General features: G+C 47.8%; 1 protein-coding gene across 9 annotated transcripts in view; it reads left to right on the top strand.

Moving 5' to 3' along the window:
- Positions 1–14,814, top strand: part of DENND2B (DENN domain containing 2B) — a 140,706-nt gene that overhangs the window by 93,581 nt on the left and 32,311 nt on the right. For 8 of the 9 annotated variants that reach the window (XR_012497503.1, XM_074335958.1, XM_019728545.2 and 5 more), the window contains one exon: positions 12,742–14,016. Coding sequence is in view for 8 of the 9 variants with exons in the window: in XM_074335958.1 (XP_074192059.1) it covers positions 12,742–14,016 (1,275 nt within the window). In the remaining variant the exon portion in view is untranslated. The remainder of the gene's footprint in view (positions 1–12,741; positions 14,017–14,814) is intronic. The other variant, XM_074335959.1, reaches the window with a different exon arrangement.

The raw sequence follows: 14,814 nt of genomic DNA, 5'->3' as shown, positions 1-14,814 counted from the left end.
TTCCCAAGATGGGGACAGCTTAGGAACTGTCACCATCTGAGCTAGGCAGTGCTATAGTGAGGGAGGCGGACCACACTGGGGGTAACGGTGGGGAAGCAGTTATGCATATTAGTACAAGTTGCCAGCAGAAGTCTAGGTTCTATACAAATTTAGGCTGAGCTGCAAACAAAGCAGCTTGGAGAATTTTAGCCAGTGTAACCTATAATCTACTTTGCTGGTTTTGTCTTCTTTTTAAAAGTGGGAATGTAGGACCATAGAAAAACCATGGATTTTTGGAATCATATAGAATCGACTTAAAATCCAAGCTCTAACTACTTACCAAATAGTGAGATCTCAGGAAATTTTCTTATGCCCTCTAAAATCTTGGTTACTCATCTGTAAAATAATAATAATACTTAACTCACAGAGTTGCTGTGAGGATAAAATGAGATAATATATGTCAGTGCTTAGCATAGCGTCAGGCATAAAGCCACTCAATAAATGTTAGCCTCCTCCCCATGAGAGGATGAAAGCTTTCAGAGCCGGCAGGTAGACGTCTGTACAGCTTTCACCAGGGCTTCTCTGGTCTTGGCCAAGGCTGGATGTTGAAGCATCTTCTAGAAGAACCTCCAGACTCTTTTATTAAAGCCACATACTTTTCACAGCCCCTTCTGCTGAATCTCAGATGAACAAATTTGGCTTTTGTTACCTCGGCTGCTAGAATGGACAGCTACGAGAAGGATGCTCAGCCGGGGCTGGGGTGGGTTGTTCCTTCCTAGATGCCTGGGCTATGCAGTGACAGGCTGAGTGCAGCGGGATGTGGCACACCCAGGTCTGGCCAGAGGCGGTGCTGGGGGGTTGATTCATTCAAAGCTGGAGTCCAGAGATGGTTGGTAGAATGGCGTGTAGGGCGTAGCCCCTGGGGAGCGACTGGCATGCATGAGGCAGGAGGAGTTCCCTACACCACACGTACAGGGTTTGGTCCCAGTGGAAATGGTCTGGGTGGACTGTGCCAAGCGAACGAACAGAGATTGGTAGGTTCTGACTTGTTAAGTACTTAGACAAACCGAATATCCACTTTGTGACAACAGGACCAATAAGTACCCCTGCCGCTGCTCACGCACCCTCTCTAACCTAGCCTGCAGTGGCTCGCTTGCTTGCTTCCCTGACCTGGGTGAGGCTGAGAATGGCAGGGACTGCCAGCGTCTTGGGTAAAACAGATAGGAAAACTGAACTTTCCCAGGGCCTGTGGTGGCTAAGGCAGAAATAGGTCTCCATCTTAGATTCTTTGTCTCCCATTGTCTGTTTCTGGGGAACCACTTTGTGGGGCTCTCACCCGGCTGGTAGCAGATGGAGTCTGGGAATTGAGGTTCCCGTTTCTTTTATGTGAAACTGTAGAGGGCAAATAAGCATTATATGTGATTGTATGCTTTTATTCTTAATTTTAAAGAAATGGTATATTTAGAACCTGAACCAGAAATTACCACACCCAACAGCCCTTAATCACTTTTTTCTTCTAATTTCCATCATGTAGGGGTGGGGTGGGAGATGCATTGGTTACATCAGTCACAGAGCAGAGAGAGGACCGCTGACAGGGTTCCCAGTTTCTATTTGGAACACACACCTACATGGCTTTAAACGTTTTCAGAAATTGCTCTTTCTTTAGCTTCCCAGCATACTTGCCATCATAACATGATGGATGATGTTTGTAAATATCTGAGCCTCTGATGTGCCTAAAAAAAGCATTTTTCCAGCCTCCCTTCTAAGTCTTCGCTTCCTTCCTGCCACATTTCCACTTCCCTCCTTCCCTCCCTCCCTCCCTCCTTTCCTGGACGTTTTGCAGGGACTCATATGCCTCTGGGGCTAACTACACCCTTCTCTCAGAGGCTACCATGGGACTGCAGGTGTCATTTCAAAATTGTCATCTGGTACTTTCTGTGGCTGCCTTCACCCCCAGCCACATCTAGGGGGTGTTCTTTGGGCTGAGTGGGGCGGTAAATCACCAGTTGTTAGGAAGTCATTGTCAGTGAACTCAGGGAGCTCTCCTCCTAGGCGCCAGGCTCTGGGGTGGATTGTAGGGGACAAAGAGGGATGGTCCTTCCTCTTTCTTCAAGGCATTTGCAACTGGGATTGATGACCTTAGCACCTGAATTTCTCAGTCTGACCTTTCAGTAGCTGTTTGGCAGTGACCTGGGGCCCTTTTATTACTGACAGCCCAGGAGTTCCAGTGGCTCCCTGGTGTGACTGGAACTTTGGTTGGGGGCTGCTGGGGTGCGGGGGGCTTGGAAAGCTGGGCCTTTGACTGCTGGCTGCTTTGGGGATCTCCACATCATCCACATGGAGGCAGAGGAGCCCAGTGGTATTAAGAGGCCTTTCTATCAAGCTCTGGAGGCAGAGTGTACTCTGGGGCATGGAAAACTGGTGAGGAAGGGCAGATGGGACCCTGTGGGACTGTCAGGATAAGTATTTGCAAGGCTGTATCTGTAATTTGAATAAGACTTTACCTGGTGTTACCGCTAAGCCAGTATGAGTTAAGGATCCTAAATTCCTTTCCATTATTAGGTTTTTACAGGTGTTTTGCTAATTTATATTCTTCCTTTTCCTTTGTAGCCCAGTCTTGATTTGGCAAGATATGTATGTAGCAGGAGGATCTCTAAGCCTTTTCGTTTAACCAACAGAGTTTTGTTCTTTGCTGTTTTGGTCTCCCGGAGAAGTTTCCCTTTTCCTTTGTTGATGGAGCTTCACCCTTAGTTACCAGAGACACGCTCCCCACAGGCTGTTCCTACTCCAGCTCATAAGATTTGGCTGCATCCAATTCTGGGGGTGGGAGGTGAGATTCTCAGAGCTCCCCTGAATTCCAGCGGTCAGGCTTTCTGATGTCGCTGCTGATGAGCTGGGGTGGGACTGGAAGCAGCTTGGTGACTTGCAAACAAGGAAGAGTTATGTTTAGCGCTAACTCAGCCCCTACATGGAATGAAGTTTGCCACTTGTTGCTCTCGGTAGACTTCACTTGTCCTGTAAGGCCTGGCAGGCAGCAGGGGCTGTTGTGAGAAGAGTTGCCGTGCCTGCTGATTTCCTCCACAGCTTCTTCACTATGAAACCCCAGCACCTGGGTCACTGCGACTTGGAAATACAGGCTGTCAATATTGTGTTTGGGAACCTTGCCTCCGGATGTAGGTGAGAGAAGACTTCTTGAGGTCAAGACTTTGACTGACTTCTTTCCATCTCCCCCGAGAGCCTAGAACAACACCTAATATGTAGAAAACAGTAACTATTTGTGGACCAGTTAAGTAGATGGCTGGGAGCTCAGCTTCTTAGAGCATAGGCCACTGTGCCACCTGAGTCCTGTGTACCTTCCTCATGGGTCTTATTAACTTTGGGTTCCCTTTGCATTCAGTCCGGAAACTCTTAGAAAGGCAGAGCCGAAAAGGAACCCTAGAATTCCTTCAATCTAACCCACTTACAGCTTGGAAAACAGAGAGAAAAGGAGGTGCTCCCTGAGGACACAGAGCTAATGGGAGGAGGAACTCAGGCCTAGCGCTCTTGATCCTTCTGCTGTTTTATTGTATTACTACATTCACCTCCCTGCAAACATTACTGGGCTCTCCCTACTCAAAATCTGCTGTCATCTATGATATAGTCAAACTTGGCCTGGCTTGTAAAGCTTTCATAAAAAGCCCTAGTCTTTCTTTCTACCCTTATCTTCCTTTGCTCTCTAACGCACACCTTACATTTCTGCCAGTCTGGATGCAAATGTGACTTCCCTCCCAGTGCTTTTCTTGACCACCCCGCTAGGAAGGATTCTCTTCTCCTCTGTATTCACTCTTAGAACCCTCAGTTTGGAGCCTCCAAATGGCACTTAAACAGCACCTCATAGGATGGGTATTTGTGTGAGGCTCATTTCGCTACTCAGTTGGAACTCTTTGCAGGCGTCACACGTACTCCTGTGGAATGTTAGAGTTGGAGGGGACCTTGGGATTCATTTGGTTCAGTTACTTGATGTCACATATGAGGCAGCTAAAGCCCACACAGCTAAGTGACAGTGGGATGCTTTCTCTCTCTCTCTCTCTCTCTCTCTCTCTCTCTCTCTCGCTCTCGCTCTCGCTCTCGCTCTCTCTCTCGTCTTGACAAAGGATCTTTCAGTCCTACTCTAGATAAAAAAAAAATTATTGATGAATAATTGAAGTACAATAAACTGTGCAATTTAAAGTGTACAGTTTGATGACTTCACACATACACACAAACACACTCACACACACACAAGCACATTCATACATGCCATAAAATTATCACCATCATCTGGAAGTCATTTCTTAATTTGAGAATTTTTCTGGTCTAGAGAGACTGAGAATGAAACATGTTTTATTTTCTAATCCAGAAAGCCCATTTATGTTTCCTTTAAATTTTGCTTGAAAACTGAACAATTCCCTTTTTGACTCATCTCTTTTCTCTGTTACTGTAGGTAGCTAGAATAAGTCAGATAGCATCTTCAGCACTCTGCCTGCAAATATCTTTAGCTAGTTTATCTATTTATTAGGCATGTTTCCTGTTTTCTGTGTTACCCCAGATGACGGAATTACCAAACTTTTCAACATTACCACGGTCTTCTTTCCTCTAGCTTCTAAGAACATTTTCCTATTTTCCCTTCAGCTCCTCCTGACCACCTGTCACTCAATCCCAAAGTCATTATTTTAGGATTTTGTTTCAACAGTACCCCAGTTCTAGTCACCCAAACCTGTTACCGCTATCTACTGCTACCTAACTACCCTAAAATGCATGGTGTAAAACAACCATTGTGTTGTGCTTCTAGACTATAAATTAGGAATTCTACAGAACATTGCAGGGATGGCTGGTCCCCATTCCACAATGCCTGGGAAGACTTCGGGGCTAGGGTGACTCACTGGCTAGGGACTGGCATCGCCTTTGGGTGGCTTACCGCGCATGTCTGGGGGTTGACGCTGGCTGGTGTCAGTCAGGACACCCACATGTGCCCTCTCCACACAGCCTGCGTTTCCTCACAGCGTGGGAGACAGGAAGTGGAAGCTGCTGCTTTCTTGAAGTCTGGATCTGAAAAGTGGCACACATTCATTTCCACTGTATTCTGGTGGTAAAGCAGTCACAGAACCTAGATTCAAGAGAAGGGGCCTTTTTGACAGGAGACATGTCAAAGAATTTGGGGGCATGTTTCAAAACCATCACAAGTGTCTTTAGCATGGTTTCCTGGACCCGCATTTCTCTCCCTCTGGGCTTTACATAGTGCCTGGTTCTGCTTTGTATAGCCTTCCCATTTTAACTCGACTAGGGCACAAGGGATGTTCCCATAAGGCATCATTTTTTACGTGCCTCGGACAGGGCAGCTACCTTGTAAATTTTCTATGTTCATTGCTGCTACTTCTTAGAAGAACTTGGGGTTCCCAGCCAGAGAAGAGCTCACCAATCCTCTTTGTGCTTCCCTAGAAATCAGCTTGAGGGCAGGCAGGTAAGGCTTTGGTGAGCTTTCTGGAGGTGAAAAGGTGGCTCCCTTTCTGCTCCGACTCTAGGTAGCTACCATTCTACTTAGCCAGCTCCTGAGATTGACCTCAGGAGTCTCTGTAGCTGGTGGCCTGTATGTAGCGCCACCTGGAGGATGAGGCTGTCCCAGACCCTAATGCAGCCTCCCACCCATTCGAGATGAGGTTGTTTGGGAACGGGAAAGCCAAGCTGTGAGTGTCACCCTGTCCTCTGGCTTTGTATCAGAGCTGTCCCAGAGTGGGGTGTCAGTGGGAGTTGAGCTGAGCCTCTGCTCTGACCTAGGGAACAAACTGGAGGACTTGCTGATGGAGAACTCAGGCATCCTTTCTCCACTTTCTCCTCCTGGGTGCTGCAGAGGATGGCCTCTGGAGAGCACAGTGGGAATGCCACGTCCAGAGCTGGGGCAGTCGCTGAGTAGTGGGCGGATGTGGTTGCCCACTGAGCCAATGGGCACCACCTGGAATGGTGAATGGCCGTTTCCCAGGCTAAACCGCTGCTTAGAAGGGACTACGCATATTGGAAGCTGGGCCCTGTGTAACCTTAACCTGCAGACAGGCACCCACAGCTCCTCTCGGTGCCCCTGAGCTATTTCCTGCACTCTCAGAAACCTTCCCCAGCGGGCCCCAACTCGGTCCTCTTCCTGCTAGCCCTGTGGCCAGAACATGCTGAGTTCAGAACTAGCTTGTCATTAAGGACTAAAGATAGCCTTTCTTCCAAAAAAAAGTCCCTGGGTGCACTTGACAATATACGAGGCATCCCTAGCCACAAATATTTCCTGCTGTGTTACTTGACAGTGGCCCAGGTCACTAACCCAAGGGCTGGGTCATGTTCTTGTGAAACAGTACCAGAAGGGAGGGCAGTATTTTGTACTTTAACTCTCACTTTATGTACACACACATACACACACACACACACACACACACACACACACACACTGCTTTCTCTTTAAATTTCTCTTTCCATACCTTATTTCATACCCTTTCTATCCTACCCATTTGTCTTATGTATTTGTCTGTGTGCGAGCATTTATGCTCCTCTGTTTCTTTTAAATTTCCTTTACATTCTCCTCCCCCCTTCGCCTTTATCTGTTTATCTTGCTCCCTCTCCTGAAATGTTGGTTTTGGCCAGTCATGTGCTGCAGTGTTGGCATCCACGTCTGTGCTGAACAGCACAATTGGCTGCCTGCTGACACGGCGATGGCATGAGTGCCCATTTTCACAGGTTTTGTCTCCCTAGGGGCAAGCTCTGTGATTTCAGAATAAAGAGCGAGAGATGAGAAGAGCAGAGTCTTCAGTGTCTTTTAGCCGCTTTATAATTAATTACCCTTCTTTCATATTTCTTCTGCCTTCATGGAACTATTTATGGTGCTCATAATGGTGTACTTTCAAAATTTACATCATTTCAGTCACCCAGCTAGTATTTTAAAATACTCATAGCAAGTTTTTTCCCTCTGTTTTATAGGCTCTGAGAATTTTTAGGTGATTTGCCCATGAGCACACCCAGGAAGTGATGGAACAGGGACCAGAGGAGAACCCAGTTCACTAGACTCTTGTTCTAATCTACGATTTTTGCCTCACGAGAAAGGATGTGGGGACTGACAGCCATTCTGGGCTGTACTAAGTATCCCTTTCTGTGTTATTCTTCCGGCCACATGGCACAAGGAGGCATCAAGAAGTCTGTGAATAATGCCCTGGGCAGGCATAAGGACACCAAGGTTTTAGCCATTTATTTATTACTCATTAATTTAATCATTCAACACAAATACTGTGTTAATTCCTACTAAATTGCAAAGAGCAGGGGATATCAAGATTAACAAGACACTGTCACAACCTTCAAGTAGGTCCACTCATTGTCTAGTAAGGGAGGTAGGTGAGGAAACAATAGAGTCCAATGGAGTGTTACAAGTCCTATAATAGACATTTTTCCAGGCACAGTATAGGCATCAAAAATTGGCCATCTCCTCCTGGGTGAGAGGAGTAAAGTCAAGAGAGATTCTGTAGAGGAGCTACAGAGATATGCAAGTGGATAGGCCAGCATTCCAGGCAAAGGAAAGAAAATGTGTGAAGGCCTAGAGGTGTGAAAAGCAAGGAGCTGGATGTGGCTAAGGGTGGGAGGTAGGCTTGTGTTGAAGAAAAGACCATATGAGATGACAAAGGAAAACAGCCATTGACGAGATCATGGGGGGCCTTGTCATCCGTGCCAATGAATTTGCACTTTATTCTATAGATAGTGGGGAGTTTCAAGCATGATGAGTTTTGTATTTTATAAAAATGTCGGAAGATGAGAGGATGGACTGGAACTGGGTTAAGACCGAAGGCAGAGAGGTAAATTGAGAGATTGTTTTAATAGTCGTGGTGAAAAATAAGAGCTGAACTGAGGAAGTAGCGGGAGCAGTGGAAATAGCAAGGAGGGGGACAGGTCTGAGAGATGCGAAGGATGTAGAATTGACAGGACTTAGTCATCAAGTAGATCAGTGTTTGGGGGATAGAGCTGGATCCAGATACTTGAAGGAAGGGGGAGAAAAAGGACAAATATGGACCTTTTCTGTCCTCTGCGGAATGAGTTGGAAATGTAGCAGTAAAAATCAGGGTTTGAGGATGCATAAAGCAGCATAGGGATGAGACCATGTGAGAAGACACTCAGCCCAGTTGAGGATGGGACGTGAAAGAGACGGGCATGGGGATACAAGGCCCAGGGCAGTGTCTCTGCAGGGGGAGGAGGCAGGCCAGTTATACACAAGTCTGGCCTTTCCCACCTGCATCATTTTACTATTGCATTGTAGCAAACCGCCCTAAAATGTAGTGACTTAGAACAGTTTATTATTTCTCAACATTTCTGTGCATTCACTGGGCAGTTCCTCTACTGGTTTCCCCCGGGCTCACTCATCTAGCTGGGTTCATTTGGCTCCAAGATGACCACACTCACGTGTCAGGCTCACGTGGTAGCTGGCTCTTGGCTGAGGTTCCTTGGTTATGCTCCACATGGCCTCTCATCCTCTAAAAGACTAGACTGGCTTTCTTACATGACAGTCTCAGGGCAGCATTCCAAATGTGTGCAGGGGGAAACGGCAAGGCCTCTTGAGACCTTAAGTTTGGAACTTTGACACCTTAATTTCCATGACATTCTATTGGTCAAAGCAAATCACAAGGTCAGTCTAGACTCAAGGGACAGAAAAATAGATTCCACCTTTTGATAGCATGAGCTGCAAAGCATTTATGGCCATATTTAATTTATTCCCTCTTCCTCCTGCCCCGAATGTTTAGAATCCAGGGACAGAGAAGTTAGCTGTTTGAAAAAGTTTGCCAAGCAGTGACTGAATCATCAGTTCCCTGTTAATACTAGTAATTACCAAGCTAAGAATGAAGACTATGTGTTAGCCACTGAGCTCAGCACTTGACTTGTATTGTCTGTCTCTGCTCCTTACAACAACCTTCCGAGATACGTGTTCTTTTAACCTCCATTGTTGTAGACCAGGAAATTGAAGTTGAGAGAGAGAAGGTTATTTGCCCAAAGTTGGTAACTTTTCCGTGGCTGTGCTGAAACCTGAACCGCAGGGCCATTGTGTTTTTACTCTCTGTTGAGAACAACTGGCCTGGAATAAGTTGCTGAAAAACTCCATACTAATGATAATTAAGTCACAGTGAGTTACGGTGTATGACAGCATTTCACACCCACAGTCTCATTGGCCCAATAGGACAACCCTGTGATGTATTAGCACAACTTTGAGGAGTTAAAGCTGGAAGCTCAGAGAGAGTGAGTGGCTTGCCCATGGTCACATTCCCAATAAACATGGGGAAATAGCAGTGAGTTCTACCCTCAAGTGAGAATCACACCCCATGAGGGAAGGGAAGTTGTTTACACATTCACCCTGAGGAGCGTGGAGTGAGTGAATGCTGCCTTCTCTGTGATGAGCCCACGGATGCCTGTGCCCCAGGTCAGTGTGGGGCCCCTTTTCCATCCTGAGTTGCTGGAGCACGTTGGGCCTGGCCTGTGTGGGGAGGCTGGGCAAGGAGCCCTTACAGCTCTGGGCCTCAGATCACAGCCAGGACCTTTAAAGGAAACACATAGTCTTTTCTCTGTGTTTTCCTTCACAAGAGGAAATAAACTAAAACTCAGTTAAAGCAGGCTAGGCATTGAGGGAATTTCTTAACTTGGGATTTCTACATGCTAGAACTACTAAGGGAAGTTAAGAATTATTCTTTCTGAAAGCATGCTGGAATTAGACAAAGCAGAGATCATCAACATTTTTTCTGTGCCACCTACGGGAGCCGTGCCACCCACCACCCCACCCTACTACCACGCCTGCATAAGTAATAGTGGCTTCATGGACTGGTAAATTCTCACCTTGAGGTTGGAGGAGACACATCCTTAGGGGAGCATGTATCAAAATGTCTGGAGCGATGAGACATACGTAGTCTGAAAAGGCTTCCTAAGAGATTCTGAGTCTCATTAAGTGCCTGTCATCTCCCACTGGAAGTGAAGCTTCACAAGGACATGATTTTTGTCTCTTTTGTTTATTCTTATATCTAGCATCTAGTACAGGGCCTAGCACATGGTGAGTGCTTACTCAGTATTTGTTGAATGAATAAACAATTGATAAGGTCATCCTTTATTAAAGGCATCTTCTCCACTTCCAATTGAGAATAACTGAAATGTAGAGTCCTTTGTGTAGCTCAGACAGTCACTGGCTCTCAGGGTTAGACTGATGACCTTTTGCATCCATGGTTCTGTAAAATAAGTGAGGGACCTAAGGCCTCTCTTGATTATGAGGAGGTTGGGATCTCCCCAGGCTCAAGGCTGGCGTAGTGCCCTGCCACTGCCTACCCTAGGGAGTGCTGAGGCTTATTCTGTTCACACTTCCTCGCTGAGCATAGTCTCTTTGGTCATTGGCTTGGCTAGGCACCGAATTTCTCTCATCTGTGCCCATGTACACGTGGGATGGCTCTTGTTTGACTTGCCCTTTTTAAAACAACTTAAGCATGTTGAGGTTTCCTGTTGATCGGGGGCAGCCAGAGGCTATGACCCAACAGGGAATTGTCGGCCAATCCCTGACTCACCCGAGCTCTAGTTTTCTGTGTGTGAGCAAGCAGTGACAGCCGCCTGGCTCGGGGGCAGCTGGCTGCCTTCCTGTGGATGGCATGGCACTCTGGAGCCTGCAAGGCTGGACTGCCCAGCTCCGAGGGCCATGCGTGACATTAGGGTCAGGTAGGCCTTTGTAGCTTGCAGTGCTGGCAATGTCCTGCTGTCACTGAGCTAAAAGTAGGAAGAACCCTGCAAGTTGACAGTGATTACCCAAGTAGACAACAAGAAAAGTATACTGAAAAGGAAGTATAATCAGTTCTGTGCAATAAGCTCACCTTTATCTTTTTTTCTTTCTTTATTTGTTCATCATTCACTGAGCACCTTCCAGATACTGAGTATGTGTCTCTCCACCTAGGAGAAATCATGGTCTAGCAGGGAAGGCCAAGAGGTCCTCTGACACTTGAATGATGCTGTATTCACAATAGGGCTTTGGGGAGGCAGGCGGGTGTGGCAGATGAGGGTAAAAGGGATCCAATATATGGTGATGGAAGGAAATCTGACTCTCGGTGCTGAACACACAATGTGATATTTAGATGATGTATTACAGAATTGTACACCTGAAACCTATGTAACTTTTCTAACCATTGTCACCTCCAATAAACTGTAATTTAAAAAAAAAAGGTACGGCTGTGCCTAGTGCTCTGGGGGTTTTTGCTGAGCTATGTCTGGGGGGCCCCCATCATTCACAAAGATAACAGAGGCCACTGCTTCCCCTTTAGAGAGGCAACGTAGTGTAAGTTCGTGTCTTGGCTTTACCACTTAACCAGCTGAGTGATCTTCGATGACATATTTAATCTTTCTATGCCTCAGTGTTTTCATTTATAATATGAAGATAATAAGTGATAATAACACTATAGAGTTTTGATGATGATTAAATGAGTTAATATATATAAAAACATTTATTTACAACTATTCCCAATATTTGCTACAATATTTGCCAAGATCTGTATGTGGACTTGGAGCTGGGAAATGGCTGCTGTTTGTTTGATGGGATGCCCCTGCTGGAAGGTAGAGCTGCATAAGGAGGTGTCTCCCTTCCCATTGGCCTTCTCAGTTAGAATGGTTAGAATGGGAAGGACTCTTTTTTTTTAAGATTTATTTTTTTTAATTGGGGAAGGGAAACAGGACTGTATTGGGGAACAGTGTGTACTTCCAGGACTTTTCCAAGTCAAGTTGTTGTCCTTTCAGTCTTAGTTGTGGAGGGTGCAGCTCAGCTCCAGGTCCAGTTGCTGTTGCTAGTTTCAGGGCCACAGCCCACTATCCCTTGTGGGAGTTGAACCTGCAACCTTGTGGTTGAGAGGACGCGCTCCAACCATCTGAGCCATCTGGCCACCTGCGAGCTGAGTGGCAGCTCATTGAGTTCATTCTAGTTGCAGAGGGGGCCGCTCACTGGCCCATGTGGGAATCAAACTGGCAGCCCCGTTGCCCAGAGCTCGCGCTCTAACCAACTGAGCTACCCATCCGCTTGGGAAGGTCTCTTTCTTGAGGGGCCCTCATGATCCTTTTGAGACCTTCGAGGATCTGAATTTTGATCAAGACCCAAGCTGAGGAGCAGTAGCTTGTGTCTGGTAGAAGTCTCAGGGGGAGATAGACTTCTTGTTAAGGGGACAGATCAAAGGGCTTGAATGTATTTTGGGGGCTCCTTCAGGAAGTGGTTGCTGGAGCTGCTTTACACCAGCTTATGAAAACTGATCATTAGCATCCTTCCCGGCTCCACATTCTAAGACATCACATTGATAGCTTGAAATCAGCCTTGTAGGAACATTTATACCATGGAACCTGGCAAATGCTACATATCTATGTTTTTTCCCCAGAGAGTTGATTGTTAAACATATAACAGCACACCACTGGTCTTACTGTTGTCTAGTTGGCAGATGTAGTCTCCTGGGATGCTCTCACCTGTCATGGAACCGGCTTCTGTTCCAGACAGTACGTGGAGTGTCTGGCGATGAGACCCGTTGAGTTTGGCCTCCTGTGCATAAGGAGCTATTTCTTTTCTTGAGGACAGCTTTGCAGGTGCATGACTTCAATAGAGTACTTTTAGCTTGAGAGTTTTATGGGAAGGAGGTACTGAGCTCTCTAAGATTAAAACACGATGCCTGTGGTTGTCAGGCCACTCACTCACTCACTGCCATTTTCTCTTGTTTCCCTTTCTTTTTTTGCTCCTAGGTCTCAGTCAGTCTCTCCACCTCCAGTTCTTGCCCCACCAAGGAGTCCCATCTACCCCCTCAGTGATAGTGAAACGTCAGCCTGCAGGTACTCAAGCCGCTCCAGCTCCCGGCTGCTCCTCAAGGACTGGCACCCCCGTGATCCTTCACCCCAGAATCCTCAACCTTCCTCCCCAGACACTTCACCACCCATTTGTCCCCTCAAGGCCACCAGCTTCAGTTATTTGGACGGAAGCCCTACAGTGTGCAAGAGAGAAGACCAGAAGGAGAATGTTCACGGGGCAGCCCAGGATATAGAGGGGGTAGCTGCTTGCCTCCCTCTTGCCCATAGCACTCCGTCCCTGGGACCAGCAGCTGGCCCACGGAGCATCTTTCAAAACCGCACTGGCCCCCGTGCCCACAGCCTGGGCATCCGGGAGAAGATTTCAGCATGGGAGGGTCGCCAAGAGGCTTCGCCCAGAATGAGCATGTGTGGAGAGAAACGGGAGGGCTCTGGGGGCGAGTGGGCGGTCAGTGAGGGCTGCCCCAGTGTGGGCTGTCCCAGCGTGGGCTGTCCCAGCGTGGTGCCATCCCCCTGTAGCTCAGAAAAGACCTTTGATTTCAAGGGTCTCCGGAGGATGAGCAGGACCTTCTCTGAGTGTTCCTACCCTGAGACCGAGGAGGAGGGAGAGGCACTCCCTGTCCGGGACTCTTTCTACCGGCTGGAGAAACGGCCAGGTCGGAGTGAGCCCAGTGCCTTCCTCAGGGGGCATGGTAGCAGGAAAGAGAGCTCAGCAGTGCTGAGTCGCATCCAGAAAATTGAACAGGCCCTGAAGGAGCAACCAGGCCGGGGACTTCCGCAGCTCCCCAGCAGCTGCTACAGTGTAGACCGAGGGAGAAGGAAGACTGGGACCTTGGGTACCTTGGAGGAACCAACAGGAAGCGCGAGTGTGAGCGCTGGCATCCGGGCAGGAGGAGTGTCTGGAGTTGGGGGGGAGGCGGGCCCACCCTTGGAAAGGGAAAGCAGTGGCTCCACTAAGACAGGGACCCCTGGAAATAGCCCGAGCTCTCAGCTGCTGCCATCGAAGAGCTCCCCTGATCCCGCTGTGAATCCTGTCCCCAAACCCAAGCGCACCTTTGAATATGAGGCTGACAAGAACCCCAAGAGTAAGCCAAGCAATGGTCTACCTCCTTCGCCCACGCCTGCTGCTCCACCCCCCCTGCCCTCTACCCCAGCCCCACCAGTCACCCGGAGACCTAAGAAGGACATGCGTGGTCACCGCAAGTCCCAGAGCAGGTAATGCATGCCTCTCCCGTGTCTTGTAGCTGGGCACGGTGGCTTTCTTTCCAGGGGAGGATGCAAAAGCTGATGGTAGTTGTGAGTCACAGTCAGTGGTGCCTTGTAAGTTCTGAGGCACCAGATAATTGTTGGTGGTAACATGACTTAGGTGAAAAAGAGATTGTTCTTCTGCTCTTTCAGGATAAGGGGACTTAAACATGAGTGGGAGGGTAACAGCGCTTCTTCCAAATGCAGTCTACTGAAGATGTTGGCTGGGTTTAGCCTTTGGAGTCGAGTTAGGCTGTGTTCCGAGCCCTGCCGGAACTTCCTCAGTCCTCTGTGGGAGGATAGGGCCACCTTGTTTTTAGACAGACTAGGCAGTGCCTAGAAGACTAGTAGGATCTTAACCTATAGCTGCCTGAAATGCTATTAGAAATGTATTTCTCTGAGTGCGGCAATGTCTGAATACTGCATGCTATCATCAACACAGTAGTCCTGGCACATTGAACATGATTGCCTCTTTCCTGAGTGCGGCCTGGCCATACACGAACCTGGGCCTGTATGAAGAGGGGATCCTTGGATCCTGCAGCGGGAGACTGATGGGACAGGAGTGAAAGAACATTTCACCTACATCTTGGCCGGGTCCCAGAATGACCTGTTCTGAGACTCGCATTGCTTTCCTGTCAGTCTCAGCATTCCTGACCCTGACTCCCCAGGCCATCTCCACAATTATAGTGACTTGGGAGTTGGAGCTGTTGGAGTTGGGGAAAGTTAACAGGGATCTTGTTCTCTGAACTGGGATAGGTTGGCAGCTGG

Source organism: Rhinolophus sinicus, linkage group LG06, assembly GCF_036562045.2.
Source record: "Rhinolophus sinicus isolate RSC01 linkage group LG06, ASM3656204v1, whole genome shotgun sequence".
In the NCBI taxonomy this organism is placed as follows: Eukaryota; Metazoa; Chordata; class Mammalia; order Chiroptera; family Rhinolophidae; genus Rhinolophus; species Rhinolophus sinicus.
This window is presented reverse-complemented; position numbering and strand designations above follow the sequence as displayed.